Source organism: Martes martes, assembly GCF_963455335.1.
Source record: "Martes martes genome assembly, chromosome: 5".
Taxonomy (NCBI): domain Eukaryota; kingdom Metazoa; phylum Chordata; class Mammalia; order Carnivora; family Mustelidae; genus Martes; species Martes martes.
In genome coordinates this window covers 17,367,664-17,388,033 of record NC_137892.1, presented here as the reverse complement: position 1 = coordinate 17,388,033, position 20,370 = coordinate 17,367,664, and the positions used below count along the sequence as shown (strand labels likewise).

General features: G+C 46.4%; 1 protein-coding gene across 6 annotated transcripts; it reads right to left on the bottom strand.

The window, feature by feature from the left end:
• Positions 1-41: 41 nt before the first annotated feature.
• Positions 42-20,304, bottom strand: ZNF672 (zinc finger protein 672). 6 transcript variants are annotated; one of them, XM_080803488.1, is made up of 4 exons: positions 20,110-20,254; positions 4,367-4,489; positions 3,562-3,665; positions 42-2,322 (listed from the first exon to the last, which is right to left on the bottom strand). In XM_080803488.1, the coding sequence occupies exon 4, from the start codon at positions 2,059-2,061 to the stop codon at positions 691-693; it is 1,371 nt and encodes a 456-aa protein (XP_080659614.1). In that variant the 5' UTR covers positions 2,062-2,322; positions 3,562-3,665; positions 4,367-4,489; positions 20,110-20,254; the 3' UTR covers positions 42-690. The 6 variants fall into 6 exon arrangements, with proteins under 6 accessions (XP_080659614.1, XP_080659616.1, XP_080659612.1 ...); XM_080803490.1 differs by having other exon boundaries at positions 42-2,185; XM_080803486.1 differs by lacking the exon at positions 20,110-20,254 and adding an exon at positions 7,231-7,513.
• Between the last annotated feature and the right edge of the window lie 66 nt (positions 20,305-20,370).

Below are 20,370 nucleotides of genomic sequence, written 5' to 3'. Positions count from 1 at the left end.
GAGGCACTTTGATCTGGACACCATCAGGTGTGCTCCATGGGACTGGTGCTGCTTTGCTGAAGGCTCCTGCCCAGCTTCACTGTGGTGGGCCTTCTCTGCCAGGCAGCAGGCTGGTGGCTTCTGGCATGATGTCTTTCACTGAAATGAGCTATCCCATCATCTCTCTGCCTACAAATTTCCCATCTTTGAGCCTAGGGAGAAAGCAGCAGAGACTCAAGTAGAACCAAGAGTCAAGAAGACCACAAGGTGGGTGGGTTGTCCCTGTGGCCACATCTGTGATCATTACATGAAGAGGCAGGACAACAAACCAACACGGGAAGGAGAGCTAGAGGAGACTCAGGCTGGAAAAGGGGATGGGACAAGAGAAGTTCGAACCCAGGTCAGAAAGCAGAAAAGAAACCTTGGAGGGCACAACAGCAGCAGTGGAATATACCCATACCTGGGCTCTCTTTCCTGTCTAGGAGGTTTTCCTCCCTCCCTACACCCCAGGGGGAGGACAGGAAGGATGGAGGACAGGAAGAGGTGACCAGGAAAGTAGATGTAGGGGCCTGGCCGCAGTCCAGGTGAAGGGCTACCACTGAAGAGGGGGAAAGGTGACAGCCGGCCGGGCTGTCTCTACAAAGACCTCCCTGTGGCAGTGCATCTGTACGTGCCCAGCCTACTACAGAAAAGCTTCTCAGCAAGTGTCCCTCAGCTGGGACACAAGAAGTCCGGCTTTTCCTGTTCTGCCCGCCCAGCAAGGATGAGTGCAGCTCCTGCGGTGGCTTGGGCGGCGGCGGCTCGAGCGCGCGTATGCGCCCGCTGGTGCTGGGAGAGCGAGCGGCTGTGGCTGAAACACTTGCCGCACTCGGCGCACTGAGCCGGCCGCTCGCCCAGGTGGGTCTTGCGGTGCAGCGCCAGCTTGGAGGCCACGCTGAAGGCCTTGCCACACTCGGGGCACGTGTGGGGCTTGTGGCCGGCGTGGTTGCGCCGGTGCACGTTGAGGTTGGAGACGCATGTGAAGCGTTTGCCACACAGCTCACAGTGGTAGGGCTTCTCGCCGGTGTGCGTGCGCCGGTGCTTTGTGAGGTCAGAGCGGTCACTGAAGCGGCGGCCGCACTCGGTGCACGGGAAGGGCCTCTCGCCCGTGTGGATGCGCTGGTGCACCACCAGGTCCGAGCGCTGCCCGAAGCCCTTGCCGCACGTGGCGCATGCGTGCGGCCGCTCCCCCTGATGGCTGCGCCTGTGGCGCAACAGGGTGGAACTTTCGCTGAAGTGGCGCCCGCAGTCCCCGCACGCGTAAGGCTTCTCCCCCGTGTGCGTTCGCTGGTGGCGCACCAGCGTGGCGCTCTCCAAGAAGCCCTTCCCACACTCCGGGCACTTGAAGGGCTTCTCACCCGAGTGCGTCTGCAGGTGTCGTGTTAGCGTGGAGCTCTTGCCGAAGCTCTTCCTGCACACGCTGCACTGGTGCGCACCCGGCGCGTGCGGCTCAGGAGCCGGACGCTGGCTCACGTGGATGCGAGTGTGGCTCCGCAGCCCTGCGGAGCTGCGGAAGGCCCGTGGGCACTGCGCGCAGTGGTGGAGCGGGTCGAGAGGTGGGATGGGTGTCCCCCACGGGTGTGCCCGCGCCTGGTGGAAGCGGAGGGCACTCTGACGGAAGGCGCGCGCACACAGGGGGCAGCGGCAGGGCCGCTCGGGGGGGTGCCGGCGGCGCCGGTGCAGCAGCAGAGCTGAGAGGTGTGGAAAGCTGCGGCCGCACGCGCGGCAGGGGCAGGAGCGGCCGCGCTGTCTGTGTGTGCTCTGGTGCAGGTCCAGGCGGCCACTATGACGGAAGCTCTGGCCGCACTCATTGCAGATGTAGAGCGTCTGGCCAGCATGCGTGCGTCGGTGCGCGCGGAGGTCAGCGGCCAGTGCGTAGCGCTCCCCGCAGTCGAGGCAGCGGTAGCGGGTGTCGCCGCCATGGGCACGCTCGTGGCGCAGCAGCACGGAACTGTAGCTGAAGCTCTTGCCACACTCACTGCACATGTAAGGCCTTCCTGCTGCTGCCGCGGCCACCGCCGCTGCCTCTGATGCAGCGAACATGGTGAGGGCTAGGCTGGGGTGCCCTCGGGACGCAGGCTGGGGGCCAGGCTGGCAGGGACGTGTGCCACTCCCACGCCGGGGTCCACCGCCTCAAACTGCGTGTTATTTTCAGTTTCCTGAAGGCCTACAAAGGGAGTAGCAGAGGGAAGAACGGGAGGCCTGGAAAACTGGCCTGCAGATGCCAGGTTCCTTCTTTTGTGGGCAGGCTCTGCAGCTTTTTCTAGGGTGGGCTGCAGCCAGGTTCACCCTTCACCCTTCACCCTATAGGGAGAGAGTCACTGTAAGCCACAGTAACAGCTGCAACAGCTACACCTTGGGGAATGGAGAGGCAAGCACAGGGCCCCTATTTCTTGTAACTTCCTCAGCTAGGCCATCTCCTGGATTCCACTCTCCAAGAGGAGGCAAAGCCATAGGACTCCTAGAAGTATTGGGGGGCAGTCCTCATGTCATCAGGAAGGGCAGGAGGGATTCAGAGAGGGAGTTTGCTTCCAAAAATCTGCTTGGCAGGGAATGAGGAGCACCCAGCAGCCTGTTTTCTGTTCTTAGATCAGAGGTCCTGGCCTGGACATGCGCTAGAAAACACCAAGGAGGGACAGGCAATGAGAGGGCCCCTGGGCCTCAACTACATCTACACCTTCCTCTGAGACCTTGATTTCTAAAGTCACCAATGTGAACCCAGACAAATCTGGGCTGCAAGGACAAGGAGGGCAATGAGATGAAGCATAAATCTGTAGAGAAGTGGCAGTTTGGGCAAAAGTCTCAGAAAGGGCTGGGGCCTGGGCAAGGGATGGTTATCCAAGAAATGGCAAAGTATTGCCTTGGCTTTGGACAGTAGCTGATAATCACTCCACACCAGTACACAGCCTCAAAGTTTCCTGGCCTAGCCTTGAGAAAGCAACTCAGGACCCAGGAAAAGGCCAAAAAGGAACATGAATAATCCACAAAGAATAATACTTAAAATTAATGGCATTAGCCTAGAAGTGCTTTTCACATTTTCAGGAAAACTGTGGAGAAGGAAGATGCATTCCTTCCTAATTCTCAGGTCATCCAAGTTGTTTGTAAACATTCTGCAAACCTTTCTCATTGCCCTAGCTCCAGGGATCTGAGAACTGAGAGTAGCAGAGAAACCCCTTTATGGGGATGGGATCTGATCTGATACCCTCTTTATCTCAAATGTTATCTCTGAGTCCTTTTGAGAAGTTGGTCCAGGTGGCTGTCTGGGAGCAGGATCAGCCTTTCTGTACAGAACCTCCTGTGGGCCTCATCACGGACTACTCTCCTCAAGGCTCATGGATTGGTCCCAGCTAAATTCAGTGGAGATTAGGTATAGTTGTTATGAGTTATAGGCCGTGTCAGTCAATAGGTCAGGGAGAGGAAGCAAACAAAATGATCAGCAGTCTTTTTCTTATTGGCAGATGGAAACATCATAAATACCCAGAGCTCTGGTTAAAACACCCCAAAAATGGGATCCATTGAAAAAAAGCCTTGAAAGCCACAAACCTTCAGGGGTGGGCTCTGGAGTTTCTGCTCCCCTCCACATTGGGCAGGAGTGGCCAATTTACGATGTTCTCTTCTCATGCCTTTGGAGCAGAATGTTCTGTACCCTGCAGGGATGAAGTAAGAGGGACAACATGAATTTACATTGAGCAAAGAGGACAGAGGCAGGGAAAGAAAGAAGAGGGGAGTACTTTTTGGAGGAGAGTATTGTTTAAATGGACATTTTCAAATATAAAAAACTGAAGAATAATATCATGAATCCCTCACCTTTAGCATATATCTACATTTTGCTATTCCGTTTCATCTATCACACTCCTCTCCCACACACACTTTTTTTTTTCTTTGGCCTGCGGTATTTTAAATCCCAGATATCTTATTCACAGAGAATGAGTTTAGGCAAAAGCCAAAAGCAGGGACAGGAGCCCCTCTGCAGACCTGAAAGCAGTCTTTACAGAGAATGTCTCAGTTCTTCCAGAGGGAACTTTCAGCCCAGATACTTGGGCTGTCTATTCTGGGTTGTCATTTCAAAAAATGTTTGCCCTCATGTGAATAAAACTTTCCCTCAGGACTCAGTGTTTGATCCAAATGCCAAAGAGAGCAATGCACATGCTGGTGAGGGTTCTACCTCACTTGAGGGACACCAGGGACCATGGCACCTCTCAGGCCAAGTTTCTGGGAACCCACCCTCTGCCTCCCAGGGCACAGGCCCAAGGAAGGTAAGACAAATGCACAAACACAAACATGCATACATAAATGGCATATAAACAAAGATATAATTTCCCCCCATTATAGATGCAGTGAGACAGACCCTGATCAAGGGGGCAGGTTTGGTAACTGAGTGCCAGAGTACACCCCTGAAGTCTTTCTTCTGTACCTCACCCCATGCTGGAGTTTGCCCTGGAAGCAAAGGGGTCTATGCTTGGGAGAAAATCTGAAAGAAAAAAAATAATATTATTGTACCAAAAAAAAAAAAATGATTTCTAGACTATCCTAACCAGTTTCCCAATTGAGAGTTTCTTTTTTTTTCTGACTGAGAGTTTTCAAGTTGTTATACTACCAAATTCATTTTAAGTAAAAAAGTAAGTACAGGAGGAAAAAAAAAATAAGTACAGGAGGGCTTGGAAAGAGGGAAGGAGGTAATAATGTGTGAGTTGGTGAAAAGTCCTAATCGTTCAATACTTAAAATATTTTAGTACTTATCAAGCATTTATATTAAATAGTTCTAAGTACAAATATTTACAAATATTATATATGTAACTGAAAACAGGTACTAAGTAAGATAAGCTAATGAAAAATTAACATTCACAATTGATTAAAAATAAATGGAGTTTCATATATCACTTTATTTTTGTTTCTTAATAGATATTGCAGGTATTTCATTCCACATCTAACCATATCTAACATAACTACAGATCAAGAGTGTGGTAATTAACTAGGATTTAGTACATTAACTAACAATCTACTATGAGAGCAGCTTAGTTCTTTTTCTTCTGAGTTGTGTCCTTCAGTTAGTACAAAGATTTTCTTTTCTGGCTATCTGTTCTGCCAGGCCAATACTTCTGGGGCAGGATGAAGAGACAAGTGATCATCTTGCAATTCCTCCATCTTGAAGCCACAGCTGGGTAAAGCTGGTGCAGGAGTGGGGATGAGGGCTGTCCCCAGATGTGCTGTGCACTACAGTAGCCATGAGCCATACAGGACTGAGCGCTGGAAATGTGGCTGGCTGGTCCAAATTGAGATAGGCTGTAAGGGTCAAATACACTCCTAATTTCAAAGATTTAGTATGAAAAAAAGAATGCAAAATATCTCAATAATGTTTAATGTTGATTATATATTGAAATAATATTTTGGATATATTGGGCTAAATGAAATGTATTATTTAAATTAATTGCCTACTTTGGGGCTGTAAAGTCCCTTCACCTCTTTATTCAGGGCTCTGCTCCAATAACCCCTCCTCAGAGAAACTCTGCTGAGCACCTTCACACCCCACAGCCCCGTCCCCTTACTTGGCTTTATTCTGAATAATCAATGAAAGTAACAGGGAATAGTAGTCCCATCCATTCCAGGAAGGCTTCAGCCCCTTTTCTAGGTAAGGATGGAGTGTGGAATCTAGAGCACCAAAATAGCCACTCCTGACCTAACAGAAACAAGGTCCAGTACTTCAAAACAAGTTGCCTGTTTCAGCTTCAGATCTAGTCTGGCATGTTTAAGGAACTGCTAGAAATAGGAATGACAGCTGCTTTCCATCCCAAGTGCCCAAGCCTGATCATGATCCAAGTACGCTGTTTTGGACGTTTTGCCTTCACACAGATTTTCCTGTGACCTGGAAACCGTGGAGAAGTTCGGGTTGTTGGCAGGGAGAGAACACACGTAGTAGGATAGTCTATTCCTTACTTCCTTTGACACATGGGCAAAACTGCAACCCAAAGGGGGACAGAGCATTCCAGAACCGGGATGTGGGAAGGGATGATACATGGTGTTTTGCAACTTCCCTGGGCCTAGCAAGAAGTTGGGCATACAGAGGGCATCCAGTGCTTTTTAAACATGTGTTAATCTGGAATACAATTCTCCCCAATGGCAGGGTACTGGAGGAGGAGGCCTCTCACCAGTCAGCTTATCCTCCATAGCCCTATCTACCGCATATGCTGCAAATGCTCTGCTTTGGTTTACTGAAATGGAACCGTAACATGCGTATGGGAACCGCAGAGGCAAGTGTCCAAATTCTGCTTCTTCCATTATTAGCTGTGTAACCTTGGACAGGGGACGACAGGTGTCGGACACTCCTGTCTGGGAGAACTCAGTAAAGGAAGCTATCATAACATTTCATATGAAAAGAAGGTTGAGATATGTGTAAGTCTGAGAACTGCGGTTGCTGCGTTTTTAGGTCTTACCCTCTTCAGGACAGTTCCTCTGAAGAGGGAACCCGAGCACGGGGGCTGACTCCTACCTCTACTTCAAGGATTCTGAACGTTCTGCAAGTTTTTTAAGTCCTTTTCCGACCCCTAAAGAACCCTGCTTCACATGGTTAGAACAGCGTGGGCATTCTGTACTGTAGCCCCACGACACACCCTGGGAGCTTTCAGAGGAAATCAGAGAGCCGGGTCACTTAGTTTAAGGCTTGTTACCTGGTCCTGACCGGAAAAGGGCGCGCAAGTATCCACCGAAAGAGGAACGCCACACCTGAGGAGGTGGCAGGGCAGCCAATCCGAGCGCCTCAGCCAACTTTCATCACGAGTCGCTAGGCAGATTCTCCATGGGCGAAACTTCCCACCCACAGTCCTACCCCAGTTCCTCGCCCGCGGCGCCCGCCCATCGAAAACCTAGCTAGGAGTCGGGGACGATTAACGCCGACGGGGCCTGGCGGGCGACACTACCCTTTTAGTCCGTCTTAGCCCGGCGATGTCTGCGTCGTGGGGCCGCCGGCCCCGAAGGTCAGCAGGGGAAGACGGGGGAGGACAGGCAGAGGGCAAGGCCCGGGAGGAGCAGGCCGCCCGGCGTTTGCGAGCGGGAACTGGCCAATCGCTCGTCCCGCCCCGCCTCAGCGTCACTCGTTGCCGGAGCGGCGCTCGCCTCTGCCGCAGACGCTAGTCGCCGGGAGCCGAGGGAAGACGGGCGGTAGCTGGGGATCGCCGCCCCGCGCCAACCCTGCCCTCCCAGCCCCAGTCCCCTCACCGGTCGCCGACAGGCTCCTTGTACACCGCGCAGTTCCCACTCGGCTGGCTCGCTGACCCCCGCCTCCCGGACTTCGGGACTAGGGCGTTGAAGGGAGGAAGGGGCTGGCGGAGCGCGCGGCCACCGAGTGGGGAGCTGGGAGGCTCCTCAGGGTAGGGAGTCACGTTCTGGCCCCGCTTTCCCCGGCTGGCCAGTGGTGGGCCTCATGAGGGCCGCGTCACCGGTAGCTGGGATGACTAGAAGGCCCAAGAACTCTCCAGGGACTGCTCAGCGTCGCCAGCCCGGGCCCGAGACGCCGCAAGGGGGCAGGGCTACCACTGGGAGCCAAGTCCCGCCTCCCTCCCTGGCGAGGCTCCGCCCTCTTCCCAGGGTTAACCAGTCTCTGCCTTCTCCGGGAATGATTCCGCCCAATCCCAGGAAAGGGCGCTGCGCACCGTCTCAGCCTGCTGTGGCGGAGTTCCACGTGCCCAGTCCGCTCCTCCCGCTGCTTGCGCACGCCCGCGGGGACGCGCACGGGAGTCCTGCAGCTGCCTCCAGGCCAACGGGTTCCCGCTCTGGACGGACCGCGGGGGCCACCCTCAAATCGTCCCAGTAGGAAGTCAGTGACTGTCTATAGTGAGGCCACACTATGGAAACTGACAGAGTGCGATCCTCCCCGCACCTCGGCCCTGGAGGTTCCCGCGAATTGGTGACTCGCCCAGGGGCGCACTGCCAGGTTTGGGGATACTTTCCCCAAACTGCTTTTCAGCCTCCGGTCTGCTTCCCAGCCTCCTCTACAAGAGCTGCTAGGCGGGGCTTCTTGTCCAAATGTTGAGACTGCAGTGTCTTCCACTGAGAGATGGAAATGCAACTGGGAGCCCAACACCCCTTCTTCAAGGCTTATCCAGAACAGACTCTCGAGGATGGCACTCAGGATCATTCTTTACCTGCTCTAATGTTCCTTTCGAAAACACTTTGTACTGCTCCTCCTGCACATACAGAGCTTCCGTCCCTCTGCTCTGCTCAGAAGCCCCGTAAACCACTGTACATGAGACCCCTCAGGCCCCACCTCTTGGTTCAGCCTGGAATGCTCTCTTGCTTTTAATTCCAACCATTCTTAAAAGTTTAGTCAAATGCGGTCTCCACTAACCTATGCCGGAATGCCGTTTTCCACCCTCGGTCTTGGGTGTGCACCCATGCTACAATGCAACCCTCTCTACACGTTGGTATAGTCAGATGACGTCCGTCACCTCTGTAGTTAAAGGCCTTGTCTTGCTCATAATTGATACTCTGAAGCATGAGCACTGCACATCACAATGAGTGATGCTCAGCTCAACGAGTGTTCGCTGACTCACACGTGACAGTGCTGCGTAAGAGGTCCAGGGATGGCACCAGCAGGCAAGGAAGCAAAAAACGGACACAGGATGCAGGCCTGGGGTGATGAGGGCCTGAACCAGGAAGGGATAGAGGTGGGAGAGTAGGAAAGAAAAACGTGCTTCCTGTCAAGTGCCATATGCCGGTAAGGTAGTTATGCAGAAGATGACTAGTTGAGAATAATTCCAAAGACTTTCAGGCCTGAGAAAAGGATTAATTAGGACACTTCTGGACTCATTTTTCATCACTGATGACATGTGATACAGTCGGCCAGTTCTGGAGGAGTGATTAGGATAGTGATAAATACATTACATAATTGAAGGGTCTGGGCATATTTAACCTGCAACGGAGAAACATGTTAATGACTGTACACAAAATCTGACAAACTGTCATATGAAAGAGGTCTGGATCAGATAACTTTCTTTCCTGTAACTATGGAGGAAAGAACTCAGTGGAGATAAATTGTGGGGGTGTGTGTGGATTTTTGTTTCCTGTGGGAGTCATTACAGAGGGGGACAGTAACTGAAACAGGAATACTGAGTTTAGTGAAAGAAAGAAGGTCAAGAATTTGTGTGCATATTTGTCAACTTGAAAATATCTGACCCAGATGGTTGCCTTTCAGTACATTTGTTGTCCTTACAGGCCACAAGAGGCGTAAGATGCCGTCTGTATTTATTATCATTTACCATACACTTTAGAATTATGTACATATCTTATCTCCCCTACTAAATTGTAATCTTGAAGGCATTCTTACTGAGTGCACTTTCCTGAATGCCTGCTTACATTCAAGGAAGTGAATTGAGTATTAGAGACAAAACAGAAATTGAGTCTCTTGAGGAGTGGTATGGGAAGACAGACCTCCATGATTAATGCTTTCCCATTATATGTCAAGTGTAAAGTGGTATAAAGCTAGAACAGAAGAACGGGATAATTCTGCTATAAGTCATCAGCAAATTTCAAAGACTTAACACCTAGCCAAGATTTTGTATTAGGATGATGATGATAATGATTTCCACACCGTGGGAGCTTTCTGCCAATGTAGAGATGCTGGGACTGGGTTGGGACAGAGAGATGGAATAAGCAGGAAAGGAATTTGTATACTCTTGCTCTAGAATGAGGACAAAATGTAAGCAGATGCAGATCAGAATTCTGTGGAGGATCATGAGTGGGACAGGGCAGGAGTTCTAGGAAATGGAGGGGGAAGATGTGTTGAGAAAGGAAACTCCAAGTACTTTGGCTAATTCAAAGAATCCCTCCCTCCCACAAGACTTTAATTGAGGGCACACCCAGTTTTACCTGGGTGAAATGAGCACATAGAAATGTGCTCATAACATGCCCTTACAGTACAGTTAGAAGAATTGATGCCACATTCAAGAGTTTGGACTTCTCTCATTGGGCAGGGGAAGAGCCACGGTGCATCAGGTTTTGTAAGGACCAGGAATTTAGAAGTGAAAAGATGAAGCTATGAGAATGGATGACATTTCCCAGAGAGGCTGTGGATAAGAAAGAGACTGAGGATAGAACCCTAGCACTAGGGGCACCTGGGTGGCTCAGTGGGTTAAAGCCTCTGCCTTCGGCTCAGGTCATGATCCCAGGGTCCTGGGATCGAGCCCCGCATCGGGCTCTCTGCTCAGCAGGGAGCCTGCTTCCCTTCCTCTCTGCCTGCCTCTCTGCCTGCTTGTGATCTCGGTCTGTCAAATAAATAAAATCTTTAAAAAAAAAAAAAAAAAGAACCCTAGTACTAGTCTCTGAAAGGAGGAAGCTGTAGAAGCAGTAAAGACTTTGAGAAAAAGAAGGGTCAAGACAGGCTAAGGTTTTTTTTTTTTTTTTTTTCTTTTTAATTTATTTATTTGACAGACAGAGATCACAAGTAGAGAGGCAGGCAGAGAGAGAGGGGGAAGCAGGCTCCCTGCCAAGCAGAGTCTGATGTGGGGGCTCGATCCCAGGACCCCGGGATCCCGACCTGAGCCGAAGGCAGAGGCTTTAACCCACTGAGCCACCCAGGCGCACCACCCCCCTTTTTTAAAAAATAAGATTTATTTATTTGTGTGTGAGGGAGGGTGCATGTAGAGGGAGAGAAGAAGAGAATCCCAAGCACACTCTGTCTTGAGCATGGAGCCTGACACGGGGTTCAATCCCAGGCCCCCGAGATCACGACCTGAACTGAAACCAAGACTTGGACAATTCCAAGACTTGGACAATTAACTGACTGAGCTACCCTGGCACCCCAAGACAGGGTGAGGTTTTGGATCCCATGTGAGAAAACAGTGCGTAAAGCTTGCGTAACTGCAGTAATGTCATGGCAACATCAGTCCATTGGGTTTGGCCAGAGGGCACTGTTAGTGGTTTAAGAAGAGACAGACAGAAAGGGGAGTAAAAGAACTTAATATTCATTGTGGGCATGTGGCAGATAGCACATGCTTTGCATTACAGTTGAGAGGAAAATGAAAGGTAAATAAGCAGAGTTAAAGGTATAGACCACTATTTCAATCTGTTATTTGAAATGTGAGCCTGATCAAATAAAATTTGGAAGGCTTGCTATTACAGTGATATAAAGACTGAGAACAGTTTCAACTTCATTTACTTCCTGTATTACTAAATACAATGTTTCTATTCTTCAAGTATTCCAATTTCAGTCCCATTTACAATAAAAACATTGGCCTCTAGAACATAACTTCTCTTGCTTCCCAGATAACTCCACAGATGTCAACTGACAGTTTTCCAATAGTAGAAAGAACCAAGGATGGAAAAGTGAAATCTAACAATCTATAATGAAGACAGGAAAGAACAGGCGACCTAATAAAATTCTGAATTGCAGATTTTATTTTTTTAAGCAATGAGAATTTTTATTTTTTATTAATTTCAAGTTGCGTTTGCAACTTGTAAAGCCAAATCAAAATTTTTTATTTTGATTTTCAGGAAGTAAGAGGGAAACAACTTAAAAATGCATCAATAACATACATATTTATTTTAATGATGTGACACAGAGGATTAAATGTCTTTTAAATATAGTTTTTCAAATTTTTATTTCAATTCCAGTTAACATATAGTGTAATATTGGTTTCAGGAGTAGAATTTAGGTGACTCATCACTTACATGTAATACCCAGTTCTTGTAATAACAACTGCTTCCTTACTACCCAACACCCATTTAGCACCCCCCATCCTTCCATCAACATTCAGTTTGTTCTCTACAGTTAAGAGTCTCTTACGGTTTGTCCCCCCCCTTTTTTCTCCTTCCCCTATGCTCATCTGTTTTGTTTCTTAAATTCCACATGAGTGAAACCATATGGTATTTGTGGTATTTGTCTTTCTCTGACTTGTTTCACTTAGCATCATACACCCTGGTTCCTGTGTCACTGCAAATGGCAAGATTTCATTCTTTCTGATGGCTGAGTAATATTCCATTCACACCGCATCTTCTTTATCCATTTGTCAGTTGATGGACATTTGAACTTTTTCCGTATTTTGGCTATTGTGGATAGTGCTACTATAAACATTGGGGGTGTATATGCCCCTTTGAATCACTACATTTGTATCCTTTGGGTAAATACCTAGTAGGGCAATTGCTGGGTCATAGAGTAGCTCTATTTTTAACTTCTTGAGGAACCTCCATACTGTTTTCCAGACTGGCTGCACCAGTTTACAGTATAATAGGGTTTCCCCTTTCTCCAAGTCCTTGCCAACATCTCTTGTTTCCTGTGTTGTCAATTTGGGCCATCCTGACAGGTGCGAAATAGTATTTCACTGTGGTTTTGATTTGTATTTCCCTGATGAGTGTTGTTGAGCATCTTTTTGCGTGTCTGTTGGCCACCTGGATGTCTTCTTTGGAAAAATGTCTGTTCATGTCTTCTGCCCATTTCTTAACTGGGTTATTTGGTTTTGGAGTTTTGAGTTTGTTAAGTTCTTTCCAGATTTTGGATCCTAATGCTTTATCAGATACATCATTTGCAAATAGCTTCTCCCATTCTGCAGGCTGCCTTTTAGTTTTCTTTTCTTTACTGTTTCCTTCACTGTGCAGAAGCTTTTTGTCTTGATGAAATCCCGATAGTCCATTTTTGCTTTTGTTTCCCTTGCCTCCAGAGACGTGTCTAGTAAGAAGTTACAGAGGTGCCTGGGTGGGTCAGCCATTTAAGCGTCTGCTTTCAGGTCAGGTCATGATCCTGTAGTCCTGGGATTCAGCCTCACATTGGGCTCCCTGCTCGCAGGAAACCTGCTTCTTACTCTCTTCCTTGCTTGTGTGTGCGCTCTTTCTCTCTCTCAAATAAATAAATAAAATCTTAAATAGTAAGAAGTTGCTATGGCTCGGGTCAAAGAGATTGCTGCCTATGTTCTCTAGTATTTCTGGTTCTATTTCTATTTCTAGTATGCCTAGCTCTCTATGTATTTCCTCATTTAGGTCTTTCATCCATTTTGGATTTTTGTGTATGGTGTAAAAAAGTACTTGGTCCAGTTTTACCAACACCATTTGTTGAAGAGATTGTCTTTTTCTATTGGTTATTCTTTCCTGCTTTGTCGAAGATTAGTTGACCATGTAGTTGTGAGTCTATTTCTGGGTTTTCTATTCTGTTCCATTAATCTATGTGTGTGTTTTTGTGCTAGCACTATAATATCTTGATGACTACAGCTTTATAATATAGCTTGAAATCTGGAATGGTCATGCATTCAGCTTTGCTTTCCTTTTTCAAGACTGCTTTGATATTTGGGGTATTTTCTGGTTCCATACAAATTTTAGGATTGTTTGTTCTAGCTTTGTGAAAAATGCTGGTGGTATTTTGAGAGGGATTGCATTAAATGTGTAGTTTGTTTTGGGCAATATAGACTAAATGTCTTTTAATTTAAACAGCACTCTTAGAGAGATGCAAACTGTAGGAGATCTTAAATATTGAGAACAAACTGAGGATTGGTGGAGGGGAAGTGGGCTGGGAATGGACTAAATGGTTGATGGGTTTAAGGAGGGCTCTTGTATTCAGCAATTGATGTTTATATGTAAGTGATGAATCACTAAATTCTACTCCTGAGACCAGGATTACAGTCTATGTTAGCTAACTAGAATTTAAATAAAAAATCGAAAAATATAAACAGCACTCTTAATAGGAAGTGATTGGAAGTTGTGCAGCTCAAATTCTGCAGCCAACTTAAAAGTCTCAGTTGCTGATTCAGAGACTGCTACTTATTTTTACATTTATGTAAGTAAACTAATTGTGAAAAGCTCTAGTAAACTAGATATGGATGATGTCTCAGTCCTTAGTGATGAAATTTCTTAGTCTTTTCTTCCCTTTCCCCTGAAATTTCTTAGTCCTTAGTGCTAACTTAAAAAAAAAAAAAGTTATGCTAGACACATGAAAAAAATGCTCAACATCACTTGGCATCAGGGAAATACAAATTAAACCACAATGACACCACCTCACACGAGCCAGAATGGCTAAAATTAACAACTCAGGGAATATCAGATGTTAATGAGGATGTGGAGAGAGGGGAACCCTCTTACACTGTTGGTGGGAATGCAAACTGCTGCAGCCACTTTGGAAGATGGTATGGAGGTTCTTTGAAAGTTAAAAATAGAGCTACCCTATGACCAGGCAATTGCACTACATATTTACCCAAAGGATACCAACATAGTGATTCAAATGGGTATATGCTTCCCAATGTTTATAGCAGCAGTGTCCACTGTAGCTAAAATATGGAAGAGTGGGAGGCCTGGGTGGCTCAGTTGGTTAAGCAGCTGCCTTCGGCTCAGGTCATGATCCCAGCATCCTGGGATCGAGTCCCACATCGGGCTCCTTGCTCGGCAGGGAGCCTGCTTCTCCCTCTGCCTCCGTCTGCCAGTGCTCACTCTCTCTCTCTCTCTGACAAATAAATAAAATCTTAAAAAAAAAATATGGAAGAGCCCAGATGTACGCTGACAGATGAATGGATAAAGATGTGGTCTATATACATGATGGAATATTACTTAGCCATCAAAAGGAATGAAATCCTGCCATCCGCAACAACATGGATGGAACTAGATGGTATTATACTAAGAGAAATAAGTCAGTCCGAGAAAGACAAATAGCATATAATTCCACTCATATGTGAAATTTAAGAAACAAAACAGATGAACAAAGGGGAAGAGAAGGAAAAAGTAAGATGAAAATAGGGAAGCAAACCATAAGAGATGCTGAACTCTAGGAAACAGGTTTGCTGGAAGGTGGTGGGCAGGGGGAAGGGATAACTGAATGATGGACATTAAGGAAGACACTTGACGTAATGAGCACTGGGTGTTATATGCAACTGATGAATTATTAAATTCTACTCCTGAAGGTATTAATACAGTGCATGTTAAATTGAATTTAAATGAATTTAAAAATGTTATGTAAGATAAAAATTATATTCAAAACTCACATGGAAGAATCATTGGTTCACAAAGTAAGATTTGGAAAATGAGCTTAAAATTATGAGGCATAACTTCTAGGGGAAAATTGAAGTAAAATACATGATAAGGATAAAATCGAGTCTTATGATTGAAATCACTTTAAAGGCACTTTAGGAGCAGAAGTGTAAAACACTGCTAGTATCACACGCAAACTGTATTATCTCTAGAAAATCTTTTGATTTCAGTTCCCTTCACAGATTTTGAGGCATTTAAAATTTAAGTAGGTACCATTAAACTTAATATATGATGTATTACTGAAAACGTTTTAAGTAATATTAAATACTTTTCTGTATAAAGCTTAATTGAGGCAATTTATCATTGTAACTAAGGGCCTGGACTGTCTTAGTTCAAAGACTAGTGCCATCACTTACCAGCAGTATGATCTTGGGCAAGTTACTTAAACTTTAGTCCTTATATTTCCTCAATTAAAAAATGGAGGTACAATATACTTCAGTTAGTTGTTGTGAGGAACAATGGTAGATATAAACCCACTCAACAGTACCTGTAGAGGGTTAACACAACATATGTGTTTGGTGTTTTTATTACTCAGTGAGATGACGAGCTAAGGGGAAAATAATTTATTTCTCAAAAACTCAGCAGATTTAACAAGAGTAGAAATAATTCAGGGATTTTAGTAATATAGGCTGCCCCTTTAATTAACATTTATTAGCAAATTTTACATTATATATTTCCCAGAGCAAGTTTCCAACCAAATTTAAAAAAAAACTTTATTGAAGTATAATAGACATATAAAATCTCACATACTGAAATGTACAATTTGAACAGGTGCCTGGTAGCTCCCTGTGTTCCTACAGTGCTTAGTAATCTGCACTGCGAAATGCGCAATTTGAAAAGTCCTGACATGTATATACAAATCATAGTCTCACTACAGTCAAGATAGAGAACACATCGACTACCCGCAAATTTCTCTGTACCAGTTTGTACTCCTTCCTTTCTCTCCCCATGGCAACCATTATCTGTCTTCTGTCACTATCCATTAGTAAACTATTATGTTTCATTGGCAGATGCTGGTATGTATTAAATATTTGACTCAAGGTAGAGAAAAAAAATCAAAGAACATAGAAGGGTAATTAACCACAAAAAAAAGTTTTTAAAGATGAAGGTAATTTAAAATATTTCTGTGAAGAAATTAAAAAAATAAAAGTTACCAATGAAAGCCTGATGGGGTGCCCGGGTGGCTGTCAGTTAAGCGTCCTACTCTTGATTTCAGCTCAGGTCATGATCTCGGGGTTGTGAGACTGAGCCCTGCATCAGGGTCCATGCTGGGTGTGGAGTCTGCTTAAGATTCTCTCCCTCTCTCCTTGCCTCTCCCCACCCCCTCCACCCCTACTAGCACTCTGTCTCTTAATGTCTTCTATGTTTCTCCCCAGGTAAATGGGTAGATGGTAGAATCTTTCACCAACAAAATATAGAAGCAGGAGTTACGAAAGGGGATGAAATCAGATTCGTACTCAGTGAGAGGTAATCCTTACAAAGGCCACTGGTCTGAGAAGCTGCTGGATCTCATGCTGGCGAGGATGTGGAGAAAGGGGAACCCTCCCACACTGCTGGAGGGAATGCAAGCTGGTGCAACCACTCTGGAAAACGGCATGGAGGTTCCTCAAAAAGTTGAAAATAGAGCTACTCTACGACCCAGCAATCGCACTACTGGGTATTTACCCTAAAGATACAAATGTAGTGATCTGAAGGGGCACGTGAACCCAAATGTTTATAGCAGCAATGTCCACAACAGCCAAACTGTGGAAAGAACCTAGATGTCCATCAACAGATGAATAGATAAAGGAGATGTGGTATATATATATACACACACACACACACACACACACATATATGTATATACATATATATAATGGAATACTATACACCCATCAAAAGAAACGAAATCTTGTCATTTGCGACAATGTGGATGAAACTAGAGAGTATTATGCTTAGCAAAATAAGTCAATCAAGAAAGACAATTTTATCATATGACCTCCCTGATATGAGGAAGTTGAGAGGCAACGTGGGGGGTTTGGAGGGTAGGAAAGGAATAAATGAAACAAGATGGGATCAGGAGGGAGACAAACCATAACTGACTCTTACTCTCACAAAACAAACTGAGGGTTGCTGGGGGTAGGGAGAGGGTGGTCGGGCTATGGGCACTGAGGAAGGTATGTGCTATGGTGAGTGCTCTGAAGTGTAAACCTGGCGATTCACAGACCTATACCCCTGAGGCTAATAATACATTATATGTTAATAATAAAAAAAATAAAAAAAAAAAGAAGCTGCTGGATCTCAAAATGTGATTTATGGGGGGTCTGGGTGGAGATAGTGTTCTAAGAAAGGAATAGTACCCATGGGTAGGGGCCATGTGCTTTAGCAAGGGGTCTCAGAGAAAGCAGGCTGCATGATGCATGAGATGGTCGTAGGCTAGCATCAGAGCCTGAGAAGTCCTGGCATGTAGGGCAAGGTTTTCAAACATGAGTGGGTCATAAAATCAGTGGCATAGGTCTCCACCAGCATTAAAAAAAAAAAAAGTACAGAAAATATTAATAAGCTTAAGCTTTGCAGGTAATTTGTAAAGATCTTTTCCTAAAACTTTTGTTATATTTACACAAATATACATATATTGGGTTACAAGGTAAAACATATTTTTGGGTTGTGGTCCCATTAGTTTGAATGTCACTGATTTATAAAACAAGTACCTCAGACTATAAGCTACATGCAAACTGGAACAAGTGTTTTTTTCTTCATTACATAAAATCCTGGCAGAGTAGACACTCATAGACATAATACATGAAGGAATAATCAACAGGCCGGAGAAGGGGAAACCCAGGACAAGGGTGACTCAGAAGCTAAAGAAGGGTGAGAGAGAATAAATAACCTAGTATCAGATGTCAGTGAATTGCTGATATTCAGAGCATGGGTGATGACCTTATGTCTGAATTTCTGTGAACTGACAGCTAGACTGCCGAAGTAAATGGGAGAGGAGTAGAAAGGAGGAAAATGACAATGGAGAGACATCTGTTTTGTATTGAAGATGTGAAAGCTGAGTATGTGCCTGGAAGAGATGTAGGAAAGACATGCTCTAGAACTAACGATTCCATTCATTAGCCATACGTGGCTATTTAAATTAGAGTTAATTTTTTAAAAACTTTCTATGATGAGTTGAAATGTCACCTTTTTAAAAAAATTTGTCAGAGAGAGAGAGAGAGAGAGAGCGCGCGCGCGCACACAAGCAGGGAGAGCGGCAGGCAAAGCAGGCAGAGGAAGGAAGCAAGCTCCTCACTGAGCATGACACCTGACATGGGACTTGATCCCAGGACCCTGGGATCATGACCTGAGTAGAAGGCAGACACTTAACCGACTGAGCCACCCAGGTGTCCCTAGATTTAAGTTTTAAAATGCTGTTGTTTAATAATACTAGCTCCATTTCAACTGCTCTATGGCCACATATGGCTAGTGGCTACCATACTACTCAGAGCTGACACAGAACATTTGTCATTGCAGTAAGAGAGTGCTGTTCTAGAGAAAAGTTTTAATTCATCATGTCTGTGTTGGCCTCCATAAAACAAGCCAGTGTACACCGCTCCCAAACTCCTCCTACTTGAAATATTATCCAAATCCAGCAAAACACAAAAAACACCGCCCCCAAAATCCCAAAACTGCTGGAGAAATGACAATCAATCAATGATACTACATTTGGTCTCAGTAAGAGTTAACCCTAGGAAAGGCCGGTGGAGGTAACAGGGAGGCTAGTGCACTTGAGGATGTGATCTAGGTTACACCCGGTGTTATCCCACCCCATGCAACAGAAATATGTTGACAACTAGAAGCAGCTCACCACTGCTAACGACCGAGTGCACAGGGAAAAGGACCTGCACCACAAGGTGTAAGGAGGACAGGTATGGCAGTAGTGCTGGCTAGAAAAGGTCTGGAGAATTCAGGCCAGGTTAGACAGAAGACGGTGGGTAAAGTGGGAGTCATTACGGTGAAATTCCAGTTTTAAAAAATCAGTTACTAGCAGAGGACAAAGAAATACATTGTTTCTAATTTCGGTTTGTAATTTTCCTGGCTGCCTTAGTAACAAAAAAGGAATGTGAGGGAAGCCAGGTATCATTATCCACGAGATCCGTCCACTTGGACGCTTTAACTCAGTTTTCCGATGACTCAGTGGAGAAGTCACTTCTAGAATATAAAAAAATAAAATTTCCAACTTTGTGGAAAAAAAAATCCGTTTTAAATCACTTATTTTCTTTTTCTTTTTTAAATGATTTTATCTAGGGGGCGCCCGGGTGGCTCAGTAGGTTAAAGCCTCTGCCTTCGGCTCAGGTCATGATCCCAGGGTCCTGGGATCGAGCCCCGCATCTGGCTCTCTGCTCAGCGGGGAGCCTGCTTCCCCCCCCCCCCCCCGCGTCTGCCTCTCTGCCTGCTTGTGATCTCTGTCTGTCAAATAAATAAATAAAATCTTAAAAAAATAAAACAAAACGATTTTATCTATTTATTGGAGAGAGAGAACTGGAGCGGGGTAGAGAGAAGCAGGCTTCCCCTGAGCAGGGAGCCCCACGTGGGGCTCGATCCCGGGACCCCAAGATCATGACCTTAGCCACCCAGGCGCTCCTTAAATTACTTTTAAAAGGATACATTTGGCTCCACCGCTTCTTCATTTATTCCTGGATGTGGTCATTCGTGCGGCGAGGGAACGGAGGGACGAAATCCAAAGGCGACGAAGAACATTCAGTTCATTCGCCTTCCCTGAGAAGATCAGGGCAACCCCTGAGGCGGCTCTCAGTAAGTTAGGTCTTTTGCAAAAATAAGATCGGAGCCCTCAAGTCTTCCGCGTAAGCCTCGCCTGCCGGTACCTAGAAGTGACCCCCCTCTCCCCGGGTCGTTCAGGTCAGGTCCCCTCGCCGACATACAAGGCAAGATAACAAACTCCTCGCGGGCTCTGAAGCACCGAGCTCAGGCGGCCTAGGGTTCTAACGGGTGCTCACGCGGGAAACATCGTTTCCCGTCTGTGGGAGACAGCCGGGCCGCGTACGGGGCTGCCGAGGCGCAGCGCCGGGACCACTGTCATGGCGCCGGCCAGCGGCCCCGAGGGGACACATTTACCTAGTACAGCTGTCCGTTCAGCCCTCATTACTAAGGCACCGCTGACTTCCCGGAGTGATCAGTTACTTCAGGACCACGACCTTCCGTCCTAACTGCGGAGCTGGCTTATCCCAGCACTCCGGCCACCACACCGCCTTTGCGGCGGAAGCCAACAGGTTCACTTCAGGCGCCGCTGCGGAGTTCCCGGGCGAGGCCGGAAGTAGCTTTCCGGATGCCTGCGCCGCCGCGCCTGAAGCAAGATGGCAGCACTCTCTTCGAAGG